At 43.2% G+C, this 14,885-nt stretch overlaps 1 protein-coding gene across 2 annotated transcripts in view; it reads right to left on the bottom strand.

Moving 5' to 3' along the window:
* RERG (RAS-like, estrogen-regulated, growth inhibitor) overlaps positions 1 to 13,628 on the bottom strand; it is a 106,781-nt gene extending 93,153 nt beyond the window's left edge. The window contains exon 1 of one of the 2 annotated variants that reach the window (XM_010566126.1): positions 13,452 to 13,628. In XM_010566126.1, coding sequence (XP_010564428.1) covers positions 13,452 to 13,512 — 61 coding nt within the window. In that variant the 5' untranslated portion in view covers positions 13,513 to 13,628. The remainder of the gene's footprint in view (positions 1 to 13,451) is intronic. The other variant, XM_010566127.1, reaches the window with a different exon arrangement.
* Positions 13,629 to 14,885: the final 1,257 nt, after the last annotated feature.

Genomic DNA, 14,885 nt, shown 5'->3' with positions numbered 1-14,885 from the left:
TCCCTATTCTTGCAAATAAGCCACTGCTGCACAAATTGTGCTGTTCATTTTAATGAGTTCAAATGCATAAAATTTGCTAGTTCTTATTAACACCCCTGTAGCACACTCCAAACATTGACTCAGCTAATGCTTTCAACTTAGTGCCATAAAGTTATATGTATTTGTTTTATTTAACAGGAAGTTACATAAATTTGGTTTTTTTCTTAAATACTATAAAAATTTCATAATTGTATTAGGAAAATAATTTGTCTTATAAAATGAGGATGGAGTTCCATGTGGTTAGACAGCATGTAGGAATAATCAGATATATAGAATGCAAACTCTGCTAAGAAGAAGGAAAGTTCAAGTGGCCCAGAGGACAGGATCATGACTACAGAAGTCATTTAGCTCAAAAGGCAAAGAAGGGGCAATTAAGCACCAGGGAAAAATTTTAATTTAATACACTCATGGCCAACAAGATCGTATTTTTCAACTCGGGAAGGGTCACTGCAGTCATCTACTCTGACCCCCTTGCAATGAAGGACATAAAATGCTTGTCACTGGGGAAATTAATTACTGAGGAATAAAATCCTAGGGGGTTCATGAGTTACTTAAAATTGGACAAGGTCTGCACTGCTGAGACTACTGCTAGAGAGCCCTGCACTGACTCCCTAAGAGTAGAGATAGTCCATACATGTATCTCACGTTACTGTCGTTCAGTTTCTCCAGGATTATTTAATATTGAAGTTTGGTAGCAAGTGCACTACCTATGTGATGATATTTAGGCAACAATGTTCTCCTTTCAAATGCATGAGTTGAAGGAGCTGCTGTGACCTGGCTTCTGGAGATACAGATGGTGTAAGTCCTCCTGTAGTAAGGTGGTAAATAACACTTGTTTTACTTCATCTGTGCACCAGAAAGCTTCAGGATGGTAATTTTTTTTAGAAGTAGTGGCTACAGAGTTGTGCTGAGATAACAAAATTCCTTGATCATGTCCCAGTGCTTCACTAAAGTCCTTGAGTGATATGAGGAGTTCACACATTAGTATCACTGCACGCTCCTGTACTGTGCTAAAACGTGTCCCAGTCCATAAGGCTTTTTCGGTACTGGCTGTCCCTCATGTGAAGGGTACAGGGATAAACTGAAGACAGAACAGTCATTGGGCATTCTACAAGAGACAGTTCTCATTCCCATAGTGACCCAGTGGCTCCATGCATTCATGCACTTTTCTCCTAGCCTGTTTTTGTGGGGTTCTTTTTTGAGTGTGGGGTTTGTTTTCTTTTGGTGTGTTTTTTTTTGTTGGGTTTTTTGTTGGGTTTTTTGGGGGTTTTTTTTAGAATAGCTGAAAGCCAGCAGCCCAGGAACTTTGCTTATAGGAATCAAACCTGCATCTCTTGGGTCATGTACCACCACTTTTACTGTGATGCTAGCCTTGCTCCTCAGAAAGCCTGCAATCCAACAGGGAACTACAGAATGTCACTCAGTGCTCTAAGCTTCAGGCAGGTAACTTTTTCTAGATGTCAATATTCAGATTCAAAAAAACCCCCAACAAACCACATTCATTTTGTTCTCCAAATAAAAGAGCAACATCATTAAGATGATCCCTAGGACTCTTCAGAAACTGTAGAGGTGCAACTGAATTATGCCTTACAAGAGAGACCCATGTGCAAAACTAATCCCACTGGTTTAGTACTCCAGGAGGCACACCCAGCATCCTATGTTCGTGACTGCCCTGGAAACTTTTTTCTGAGCAGAACAGTTTAGGATCTGAGAGCATTTCTGCCATCAGCAGGTTCAAAGTGTTCTGAAATGTCATATGAAATATGCCTTTAGAATGTCACAGGAGTGTAGAGCCCCAACTTCTTAAGAGTCGCCTATTAAAGCGAACAGAGAAGTCCTGGAATTGCACAGTGATTTAGTACTTTTAACACATGATGTCAGTCTGCCCACGCTTGAAACTAAAGACTTTTTTCCATCTGCTATGTCTTGTTATCCAAAAAACACAAAAGCATTTTAACCTTCACCAAGAACAAGGTATTAATGGGAATGAACAGAAAATGACAGTGCACAGTTGAGCTTCAAGGTGTTTTAATCATGAACATGTTTCCCTAAGCCCTGTTCCAACTCCTGCTGTTGGTCATTGTTATTTTCCCTGCCTTTCTGAACAACATGAATGTCAGCTACCTCCTGTGCAGAAACTAGAAGTAGGATCTGAGGTGGCAATGTACTGTTTTAACGTGGCTGTGAAGGTCACTCTTCTGTTGAGTTCCCTGCTTCTATTCGCAGCCAGTCCAGGTCCATGCTGCAGCGCTGGGAACAAAAAGTAATACTTGCTGCGCTCTCATGTGCAACAAAGTTCCTCAGACTTGATGGTATTAAAATTTTCACAGCTTGCTAGAAAGTATCATTCAGTAAATGTCTGGCAATTGAAGAAATGCTATAAAATGAGGCAGGCAAAATTATTTTAGGTGATTTAAAAAGTCTTTTAGATACAGACCTAATGTGAAGCGAGGTGTATGATACTGAACATGAAATTAGTCCTAACAATATTGAAGCTTTGTTCAGCTGGGTCTAGAGACCTCCTGCAGGCAAATTATTATACTTTTCATACCTGTAAGGTGCTAAAAATCAAGAAACTGCTCTAGGGTCATTCTGCATTTTCCACGGTCTGTCTCTTGCCTCATCTTCAAAGGGATGTCAAGCAAGCCTGCTCCAGAGCTGATGCTTATTGTACCATGCAGCCCATGATTTTACAGATCAATATATATCATAGGTGCTACAACTGCTTAGGAAATAGGCAACTTTACTGAGGTTTCAGCATGAAAATAAAATAGGAGAATGAAATTCCTGTAGAGGGGGCCTAGGAAAATAGAACAGGCAAAGCTCCTTTCTTAGCTTGGAATCCAATGTGTCTGCCTTTTCAAGCAGGAAAGAGTGGAAATGGTGCATGATCTTTTCCTTGGAGCTCTAGAAGTCTGCAGAACTATACATAAGACCTGTCCAAACTATGCAAGTATTTCTTATAGTACAGGTTCCCAAACTCCTCCCAACATACACTGAGCACTATGTGAACTTCCACTGGTTTCCACCATAGTGGTGCTGAGTCAAAGCTCAGGTGCCTCTTTCATGCTAGAGCCTAAATAAAAAAAAAATTAATGAAGAAAACAGTCATACTGAGTACATTTAGAATAGAGGTAGTTTGTTTCATGAGAGAGGCTTGGTTGTTTCAGGTGCCAGATCAAACTGAAAACAAAAATCCCCAAGAAATTAACAAAGTGATATTGAGGATGCATGGTTGGGGGTGGTGAGAAATAGACTGCTTTAATTACACTGAACACTAATGAAACAGTATTCTTGCATGAGATGTACTTATTTGAGGTTACCATGGGGCATTGAAGATTAATTAAAGGCAAGATCTTGATTTCTTAGCTCAGCCAGTGCTTGCTTTCATTTCAGTGAGACAGTATCAGTTATATGAGGAAGAGGGTGGTCAGCTGGTGCTTCCGAACAAGACTGCCTCTCCCTGCGAATGGGTCTGAACACTCCAGTCTGGTCAGTCACTTGCTTTCAAGCAAAAAAAATGAGCCTGGATTGCTTTTTCTATCATCGACTTTTGTGTCACTTACTTTTCATGTCTTACCAGTACAGCCCATTAATGAATCCTTCTTCCATTGACACATACTGGGGAGAATTTTGATTTACATTTTTCAATTATCAAATCTCAAAAGCATGGGGCTTTCTGCCCAGTTTGGATTGTTTTCCATCTATGGCCAACCTATGCTCATTAGCCTGTAGCTGGATTATTCACAGTCCTATGCCCAAGCCTATTTCTTTAGTCACAAAGTCATCAATAGGACATGGTATATGAGTAATTGATAATTAAAATACAGTAAGCTGTGCCCTGGATAAAGTTGTCTCTTGTTGCCTTCAACCTTTCTGCCTGCAGCTCTTCAAAGGCAGGTGTTGTTCTTTCAGGACTGTGCACCTTTATGGGACAATTGCTGTGCTCCTTGTTCTTGTCAGCAAGGTAAACATAAATAAAACGAAAGAGTGGACATAAGGCCAACATGTGCAGTTGCACTTGCTAGGATATGAATTACAAGAGCTCTTGATCCTCTTACTTTAGTGATTTTGTTGACTGTGGTCAGGAAATAAGGCAAATTCCTCAGCTCCCTCTTGCAGCAGGGGGAAAGGTGATTGCATGGGCACAGCACAGCAGCAGGAGGTAGGCAGCCCACTTCACACTCCCAGCTTTGTAAAGAAGCTTGTTTGGCCAGATCCTCAGCTGGGGTAAGCAGGCATCCACTGCCAGAACGGGTCCAAGACCACACGTCACTGAAGGGCAACTTTCTAAATAAATACATAAATAAGGACACTGATAGTCCTCTCCTCTTTGATAATCTCGTGACCTACCTTGCTCCCTGTAGATAAAGGTCAAGTTTTCTTAATTGGAGATAAATTTCCTGAAACTTTGCCTGGCAATAGATCTAACAGACGTGGACTTGTGGGACAAACTCATGCTGTGGATCACTATTAAATTATTTCATGTTGGAATTCAGCCTGGAGCAGAACCAGCTTCAGTGTATGTAACCACAAGCATCCAGTTGGGTTAAGCAATAGTGCTTGGCATCACAGATTCTGCCACTAAGGTTGGTTACACAAGGTGTTTGTTTTGGCACTCATACTCCCATGCCCCACGTTTTGCAGAGTGTGGGGTTTGGGACTTTTTTTGTTTGTGCTTTTTTCCTGCTCCCCATGGGTCTAATACTGCATTCTTCTGTGGTGACTCTCCAATATATTTCTATTTATTCTGCAGCCCTATTTCAGTGGAGAAATAAATAGCCCACTCCAATTTTTTGGCTTCTACTTTTTCTTGCATTTCCCTGCTCCGAATGTCAGACTTGTAGTTCTCACTTGTAAAGCTCCTCAAGGGCACAGGTCAACTGCTGGGTAGGTCAGGAAAAGATCATGGTCGACAGCTCTGCGTAACTGGCTTCCGCTGAGTCGGATTTTTGTTTCCCATGGCAGGCACAGAGATAAGCCACTGAGCCCTCCAGAGTAGGGTTGTGCAAATCTGTGATAGACTGCATTATAGTTATACTGAGAGTATATATATAAGAAGCTTTGGCAATGCCCAAGTCGCAATTCCCTTGGTGACTTGAGACTATCAGGCTCCTCCTTCCTTCACCTCGGTTTCCATATTGGCCACTTGAGGATAGTCATGGTGGCGTGCCTTGCGGGAGGGTCATGGTGGTGGCCCTTGTTCCCACAGCCCTTTGGAAAGCTAGAGTGCTGTTCAACTGCTAAAGAAATTCCCTCCCTGGGAGAGTATATCCTGTGTACTCTCCAGTTGCATCCTTCCAGCTTGAAAACTTTTCAAGCCACTTATCTAAACAGTTCCCACACGGTAATGCATCGCTGCCCCGGGCGTCTGCTCTTGCTTGTCTGCAGCTTCCTTTCCTCTGACCCCTGCGTGGCAGCAGCAAAACAACCTGTGAACATCAGGAGCTTCATGTGCTTTCAAAACCAGGCTTGATGTTTTCAACATATTCTCTCATTTTCCTGTGCGCAGACTGCTGTCTAACATTTCTGGGAAGGCAGCTGGAGACTCCAGCCAATTTCTATGGCGTTTTAGAGCTGCACATATGTTTAATATATCTACTACTTCCTTCCCCAGGGCTTCATGCTTCTCTTGCCATTCATCTTTTCATACTGTATGCATAGAATATGAGTTATCTACAGCGTCACTAGCATAATATATGGCGTTTCCCAACACCTACATGGCAAATCCATCAGAAACTAACAGCTGCAGACTAACTCCAGCAGAGTGAATGCTCTACCTGGTGGGAAACAATCATAAAAAGTACTTTTCCCATTCAGAATTATGAAGAGGCTATAGAAACAGATGCACCTCCCTTTGCAGTTATTTTTCTGACTCTAGGAAGAGGTAGGAGTCAATGAAATCGGGGGAGCTGGTTTAATCTGAGGCGAATGGAAAGAAAGGCTAGTTCAAACAGCAGGCCAGGTTGAGAGCTGGTGAGGTGGGAGCCCCATAACCAGTGAAGTGGCAATGGGGAGAGCTCATGGCAGCGCCCCGCAAACTGCGTGTGGAAAGGGAAGGAAAGCCAAGGGGTGCCTTCTCCCAAAGTTGTAACTCTGCAGCAGCAGGTAGAATAAAAGACTGTCAGTAATGCAGAGCAAACACAGACTTGGAATAAAAGCAGCAAATGGATGAGGATGCTGTAGATGCCTTGTCCACTGCTAACTTACAGGAATTTTTCCACTCTCCTGCTCACCACAGTGTTGGGAGTGCCTGCCAGGTGTGTGGTGAGAGGGTACACCTTCAATCAACAGCAGTTAAAGACAGCCCTATAACCACAGCTCGGCTGAAGCCTGAAGCATTTTGTTGATACTCCTAATTTAAGGCAGTGTTTTTTTCATATAGTTACATATTTATTTTTGGGTGCTAAAAATGTAAAAGATGCAAGGGTGGCACAAAGATAAATGCAGAGAAAGAAAGTTTTCTTGGGAAATACAGACATAACTTGTTTCTCCTGCTCTGCCACAAAGCCAAAATAGGTACATTTACCCACTTCTATGACCAAGGCTAGCTATGTAAAGATATTATACTGCTTCCCTTTTTAACCCGCGTGAACTGTCTGAAGCAGTCAAAGCTTGGAGCATCCTCAAAGTCCAAGCCAGCGAATGGTTTCCAGGACAGTAGGAACCACTTCAGGGTGGCTGTTCTTTGCCACATCACATCACTGCTGCCAGGTCAGCTCGTTTGGAACTCATGCACTGAGCCTTTAATGATGCACTGACAGTGTGGGCAAAGAGTAACGGAGGAGCTGGAGATGAGAAACAGAGATGGGAGGAAGCACTAAGTGAGGAGGCTGAGAAGGCAACTGTAAATACAAAGTTTTCATGTAAAGTACACAGCAGAAGTGATTCCACCATACACAGACTTTAGGAAACATGTACTAAACTGGCAACGTGAAAAAGAAGGGTGATAGCTGAGAAGAAATGAAGCAAAGAAGTATATGCAAGGCAAGGGGTAGGCGGGGACTCCAGATAGCAGGGAGGTAAAGAACAAGTTTGTGGAAGAATAAAATCTTAGCATTTCTGAAAGGGTCCATTAGGGTCAGCAGCCTAGGAGACACCAGTGCATTCAGTGACCTGGTAGGGAACAGCAAACTGGCCAAAACAGTGCAAGGCTTTGCAGTAAGCCGGCGAACAATTCCTGGGACTCCAGCAGGAAGCTTTTTGGTTGTCTTTCGCAATGACTACAGGAGACAGAAGTGGGCAGGATGGCTATCTTATCAAGGCAAGAGCTGCGGGGGGTGGCTGGGCACAGGCCTGGAGAAAAATCTGTGCTGCATGCATAAATCTTGAATCCTGGCATTCCTTCCTTGGTAATCAAACAGCAGGCTATATTTAGCTCAATCTAAACAGAAACAAAGAACAGCAGGACTAGTCTTAGCTCTAACAGCTGCCACCAGCTGCTGGGAGGGGACGCAGGTAGAGCAGATGTCAGATGTAGTTAAATGAGATGGAACAGGGAAGGCAGCTATGCTTGAATGAACAAGTTGGCGTTTGGTTAGAGAAATTCTGCCTTCTATTATTTCATGGTTAGCCAGAAGGAAGATTGAATGTCGAGCAGAGCATGAATGCTTTCTACACCAATTGCAAGGCTATAGTGAACTATGGACAGGCAAATAAGCAGAGGAAAGGGAGGGGGTAACAGATAGAAGTAGACCATCTTGCCACTCAGAGCAAATGCTTGTGTGTCTAGCCCAAGTTCTTGGTGTTCCCTCTCTTCAGTGTTAACATAACAACAATCAACAAAGGCAGTTTTGAGAAAGTCCAGGAAAGACTGGTTGTCACACAGCTGCTGACTGAATACTATACTGCTTGTATCTGTGTGGTAAGGCTAGGGGGGCTTTTCCAAGTGGCATGCTGGGGTTGCCCCCAGGTACTGCTGATCCCAGTACAGCCCTGCACTTGGTTATTATTGTACACCCTGCCTGGCCCCAAAACTGTCCACTACAACAGCAGCCCCTCTCCTTGCTGGCATGGCAAGGACTCTCAGGGCCACACATTCATGGGTGACAGCGACTTTTTTCACTGATCCATGAACCCAGGGCTCACCCTCTGTATAGGCATCAGCGTTACCCACTGGACAGAAGTGTGGAAAGGTCACGTGAATGCAACTGGTTGCTTGCAATATTACCTGCTCCACGGGGACACATTTACATGCTTGCTGGGGAGAAATAATCACAAAACCTCATCCAGTGTGACCTAATTACTGTTATATTTCTGCCAGTACATATACACATGCATGCACAGTACCTCAGTGAACCTGTACCTGGTTGAAAAGTGTAAAACCAAAGGATGCAAAAAGTGGGATTGTTTAATGAGTACTTTACCAGTGAAATATTAGGGAGAATTAATATAGTGGGTGTTAAACTTGATCACTGAATAATTGCTTAAGCATCTGGTTGTCATTGCCATTCTTAAGAACAAAGGAAAAAAAGCAACTCATCTACTCCACCAGTGTAAAAAAACAAACAAACAAAAAAAAAAACCAGAAAATCCACAGTCTTCTTCCACCCACATTTTTGGATTTCAGAGACACCTTATTACAGTAATCTTCCCTAGATAAATCAGTTGGGATAGCATGGACTTTGAAGCTTTTGTGGTAGCTTTCCCTGCCTTACTAGCAGAGCTATGAGCTTGATGACTAATCGCTCCTTAATAACTCATGTTTCCTCCCCAAAAGTCCCTGAAATGAAACTAGTGGGGGAAAACATATGAGCAGGGATTTGTGAAGTAGAAAATCACTTTGAAATGGGCTTCTTTCCCAGTAACCCGTATGTTTTTTTGAATGGGGGGTGGTGCTGAATTCAGTTCTATTCCCCACATGCCCAGACCTTGCAACTGGGAAGTGATCCCTGTTAGTGTATTTCAGACATATCCCCAAATAATGAAAACAAAACACAGATTTGTTGTAGGCCTCTTTGGCTTGGTTGTTGCTTGAATTTGTTCCGTAGGAACTTTCAAATCCAGATATCTTTCTCTTAAGTATGTTCCTCCATCCTGGGTTAGACAGGGAAAATAGCGTAAGCCAACAGATACAAATCTATGTCTACTCAGGACTTTCCCAACTGTGACACTAAAATGATTGAAGTTAGTGAGATCTTAATTTCTGAGATGGGACAGGCTCTTTGCAGGATGTTGTTTACTGATGCCACTTTATCGATCACCCTCTTGCCCAAACACAAGCATCTGAGCTATAGCTGGATCAAAAGATCGACAACAGCCCTGCGTCTCATGTGCCTGATTGCATAAGAAAATGATTTGCATAGCTGCCTAGAAGCAGATGCATATTTACTGGGGGGAGCCTGTGGGAGCTTTAGTTTCTTTCTGTCATTTAAGCACCGGTAGAAACCACACACACTTCCATGTCACATACGATGGCTGCAGCTGCACGACCCATCCAGACAGATGAGAAGTGCATCTGCCTCTGTGGGCACACCATACACGCTAACCCAGAAACTTGGAGTACTCAGCCTGGCACACACACACACAGCGAAAAGGCAAGTTGGACAGCACATAGTGCAGCTGGACATTCTCTCTTTTTTGGCCAAAATATAAAGGCTCCTAAGCAGAGGTATTTTGAGCATTCATAGTCAACTGAATTATGAGTTGGAAAAGTATGAGCCGTGCAGCGCTATCCAGTACATGCCCTTCTTTTCTCCTCCTGGTTCATACATTTTCACTCCTCTTTAGCTTTCTGGGCACGTACTGTACCTTGTAATGACATGGAAGAACAAGGCCTGTAAGTCTTTATTAATTGTTACTACTGTATTTTTAAAAGGAGCTATTTAGGAAATTCTAACTTTTGTTACCATAGGAGTGAAGCTGTAGGATTCATCAGAAGAACAATTTAAACAGCAATGTTTAAGTAATTCATATCAACTTTAATTCCCCGCTCCCTCCAATCTCCTCTTGGACATGAAGAAAAAGACTTTAAAAGCTCTCTGTCCTTCTCAGTGCCGCTTGACTGTAGCCCAAATTAGGAGGTGCAGCCCTGTTATCTATAGCAGGGCTTAGCAATGTCCCTTCCCACCCACAGAGCGTCTCCTCGTCTTCCTGAGTGAAAGAGCAGCAAAGTGCTCCTTGGCTCAGGCAGAGCTCCGCATCTGTTTTTTTTCAGCTAGTTTAAAGTAAAGTTTATGCAACTTCTGAAGAGTAAGAGCTGGGTGAATGGAGGAGCATCCAGTCCACTGTACAAGAGCAGGTTGGGATGCTCGTACCTGATGAGCTTGCCCAGATGAGCTGACCAGTGATCTGCTACTCAGTGTAATTCTGAACTAAGTGCCTTACTAGAGGCACTTTCTGAGTTGGCTTGCTCCTCCTTTTCTAGGAGGTTTAGGTCTACATTAAGTAAAAACCAAAACAGGACAGGTGAGTTGATTAGCAGTTCTGCTGGCCTTCTCCAGCAGGCAGGAGGAGACAAGGCAAGGAAGGAGAACAGCAAAGAGCTGGCACTCAGACTTGCAATTCCCCCCATTTGTTTTTTAAACCTTTGAACCATGGAAACGTGACAAGCAGCAAGAAAGTGGAGAGAAGTTTTGTTTTCCCTGGCTTTAACGCTTTTTTGAGATGCTATCACTATTCTGACTTGTGAACAGTGTTCTGGTTTCCCACCTCATGTTGGGAGAGTCTTGGATCAGCTGGGACTACTTAGTAGAACAAGCAGCCTTGCACCCCATTAAACAGATGTCTAGCATTAATGATGAGATAAGGATGTTCCTCAGCTCTCACTAACGGTAACAGTTCTATTGGCTTTCACGGTGTATGAGGGACAGCTTTAATTCTCCGCATGTCCTGAAGCACAACACTTCCTTTCTTCATAGCTGCTTTGACTCACTGATCCAAAGTCCTGGTCAGGAACTGGAAGAGGAGCCTCTCCAGGATATTACAATATGTGTCTGTAAGTTCACAGATGCCGTCAGGTGGTGAAGCCTCTTACAGATTAAGAACCTAATGTCTGGCTCTTCCTCAGCAAATGAAGATGAGCCAAGCAAGCAAGCCAGCGACCATATTTTGGCATGACTTTCTGGCAATTACAGTGGCCTTATTTATCACCCAACGTCTCCTTTTCATTGCACATATCTAGCGTGCTCCAGCGTTCTGCCTTGCATTCTTGCTTCTGGAGTCTGGCTTATCTTGCAGCTGTCTGGCCAAGCCTACTCTAGTAACCTATGGCCACAGGATCCTGTCTCAACAATGTATTACAAACTGGTCACAGGGATAGGGAATTGCACAGCTACACTAAAAAAAAGACACCATCAACACTAATCTAGTAGGGCGCTTATCCGCCAAACACAGCTATCTGGAGACTACTTTGTGTCCGGCTCTGCTTTTAGCAAAGGTATAACAGCACTTCCACAGCTCCCACTGTTGCTACTGTTGGCTACAGGCAAATTGTTTTTTTCAAACCCCCTTTCCCCCCCCCCCCCCTTATTTCTCTGGAGTTGGCCGAGCTGTTGAAACTGGATCCTTTTATGGGAACGTACAAGAGGGGTTTTCATAAGCAAGCTGGAGATTCTGGGAGGCACAGTTGCTGCTCTGTTGAGGTAGCCGACAGCACTCTGTAGTGTCTCCACACTCCTAAATTCACCTTGTTGTGCTGCCCACTTATTTGCACCTTCATTTCCACACAATTTCACATGCATGGTCACAGTCAAAAAGAGGGGACCTTAGTCATATTTTATGTAATATTTCCTTGCATCTCAAATGGGAGAAAAAGAAAAGAGACAGGGGGAAGACTCTGAAGGACTAGGATGTTTTTATTGGCTTTTCATTAAAAATTATCTCCTGCCCGGTTCCAGGACTACAGGAAAACATTTTTACCATAAAATCCTAGTATATTGAAGTCTACAAAAAGGATACAACAGGTGAAAAAGGTTCTTGTTGATCCTATGCTGGTGAGGCATTTTAACTGAGCACTTAACTGGTAGTTTTGTATTTTTTAAATATAAGCTCTCAAATGATTAGGAATATCAGGGCAAGGGGAGTCTCTTAGTGTTTCAGTTTTCCTGCAAATACTTCAACATGCTCTTGCATTATTTTGAATCCAGCCAAAAGACTGGACAACCACAGAAACCATCAACCAAATGTAAGACAAACCAAAGCAAGAACCACTGAAGTTACTCACAAAACTTGGACAGGACAGTGAAATACAAATACAAAAGAGGGGTGGGGTGAGCACAGCAGGGGAGAAGGAACAGTTTAAACTTATCCCAGTATATTATCAGCATTCCCTCAGGTATTTTATTCAAAAAGGTAGAATTTAATCTGCATTGTCTTTGCGTAAGCGGTATAATCTCTAACAACCTCTGCCTCACATATGCCTTTTTTCCTGAAGGCTGACAGAGCTACTTCACTGAGAGTGTTCTGGTAAAATACCTTCTGGGTAAATGCACTTTTATAAACAACCCGATCTGAAGTTAACAAAACTATCTGGCCCGTAAAGCTATAATACGTTTATGGGCCAGAACCTTGGCCCTTCTAATACAAAAGTTACTTTGGGGAACTGGTGCTGGTTGGCAGCAGCTGAGAGTCTAGCCTAATGCTCTTACCAGTACATCCCACGTCCTGGCTTGTCTTGTGCAGATTTCTCTAAAATAAATAGTACCTTAGAATTCCCAAGCCCGTACAGGAGTATGATTAGACTCAGTCTCTTTATTTCCTCAAGCCTGTGGTGCAAGGACATGTTGGAGTGGTCCTGGAGCTCTCAAGTTAACGCAACACCACTGAACTACCCGAGAGAGCCTGCAACCCTCGTGTTATGCTCCTTGTCTCACCAAAGGAAAGGCTGTCTGTAGAAATGGATTTTTAACATTTATGCCTCCCCCTTGTGTTTCTACCATATGAACTCACCAGACTACATTTGTTTCTCAAAAGATCTCTCCAAATGCAAACTTTACACATCCTATTTTCTTGGTTTCCAGGTAAATATGTAAATGCAAGAGAGCACTGAGAATAAAAATTCATCACTGAAATCAACTGGAATTACAGCTATTACCCAATATTTAATAGAGGATCTTATCCTGGAGGATAGTGAGCATAATATAGATACCTTCATATGAAGAGACAAATTAAATATTACTAATTCTGTTCCAATGGAAAAGAGGAATCTTGCTACTCACTCAATGAGAAGTGGGATTGAGTTGGGGTGGGAAGTTTGTTTTGTTGTTGTTTTTAAAGTGATAAAAGTACTTTATTCTGGAGAACCTGGAGAAAATAGCGTGGAAAGCAAGGCAGAGAGAACTCCTGGCCTGACCCTGACTTCCCTGACAAGAATAAAGTCAGAGCTGTCCCTTTGTACAAAGAGTTTGTCTGCACACAGGGAGCAAAAAGTTACCTGATGACAAGCATAAGAAAAAATCAGACGACAAACATACCTGACTTGCCCACGCCAGCTCGACCAAAGATCGCCAGCTTCACTTCTGCGCTCTTAGCCATGCTGGAAGGAAGGGAGCGGTGACAAATTCACCCGATTATCAAAAGTGAAGCAGAAGAACTGTTCCCAGCTCCTGTCTTCGGCTTCACCGTGTCATTGTGACGTCAATGCAGAGCCTGGGGAAGAACACCACGAGGATGGAGCTGCAAGGAGCCAGGCTCTCCCTCAACCCCCCTTTTTTCTTTCCAAATAGTCATGATAATTGATGCTACGTTCCCACTTTAAACACTGCAGTAACACCACTGACACACTTGGCACTGTTCATACAAAACCTACCTTCAGCTTTCTAGCTCTCGCTGTTTGTTTCGCACTGGCACCGTAATATTGCAAAAGGCACTTATCCCAGAGTACCTGCCTCACAAGGTTCCTTATTCTTTCTTTCTCTTTCAGCTGCATTTGCTCATATTTACTGTATTTGCCTCAACTCCAACAAATTAGTTCTTGTAGAATGTATTTAAAAGCCACAAGCACTCACTAATAGTGCCTGCAGAGACCTGATCTTTCCTCAAGCCCTCTAGTTCCAGAAAGGTTTCAATTACTCAGCTGCAGTTGCCTAAAAACCTCTAAGCACTTGTACCTTGCCCATTCTGCTAAACAAATCCGTACGCAGAAGTTCTCCAGTGCTCCTTGTTTAAGCTGCCTCGGCTCATACATAAACATTCGGCAAAGCATGGGGTTAGAAAAAGGATGCCAGAATTTCTGGTAATACGCTTTTAATAGGCCACATGGGAATTATCTATATTCACAGCTTTGCTGCGTGACCTTGAGCAAGTCACCTGACACTTCTTCTGCTTGATTTCTCTAACCCGGAGAGTAAAAATTATAACAGTACCCGTCATTGTAGCATGCTTTAAGATCTTGGGCGAAAAATGGCAACTGTGATGGTGATGATGATCCTCAGCCCTGACTAAAACATCAAAAATTCGGTCTCCCTTTAAAACGGGGTAGAACTTTACTTGCGAATGCAACCTGTTATGAAGGTTTGCTGCTGTGCTAAAGTGTCCGCTTTAACCGTAAATTCTAACAGTGATGTAGGAAGCTCTCTACGTTAATATTACCTGGTCTACAGCAAAATGCATTTAAAAGTTGTCTCTTGAAATAAAAGCCTGCGGCTTTTGCCTATTAAAAAAAAAAAAAAAGCAGCTTGTAAAAAGAAAGAGTAAAGACACTGTACTTGGAGAAGGGTCCCAACTCGTCTCTGACGCCTTTATGCTCCTGATTCGTTTTGCCTAAGAGCACGTATCAGACCGCTCGCTTCGCACCAACAGTGAGAACGCAGAGCGCTTCGGGAGCCGTATCGCCTAGCGGGGTGGGAGGGGGACACCGCTATTTTCCTCCCACGAAAGCCCCCGCCCGCCGGTTCCTGACCCACAGC

This window comes from Haliaeetus leucocephalus, unplaced genomic scaffold (genome assembly GCF_000737465.1).
Source record: "Haliaeetus leucocephalus isolate CR32 unplaced genomic scaffold, Haliaeetus_leucocephalus-4.0 Scaffold206, whole genome shotgun sequence".
Lineage (NCBI taxonomy): Eukaryota > Metazoa > Chordata > Aves > Accipitriformes > Accipitridae > Haliaeetus > Haliaeetus leucocephalus.
Note: the sequence above shows the minus strand (reverse complement) of the source record. Positions and strands in the feature narration are given on the sequence as shown.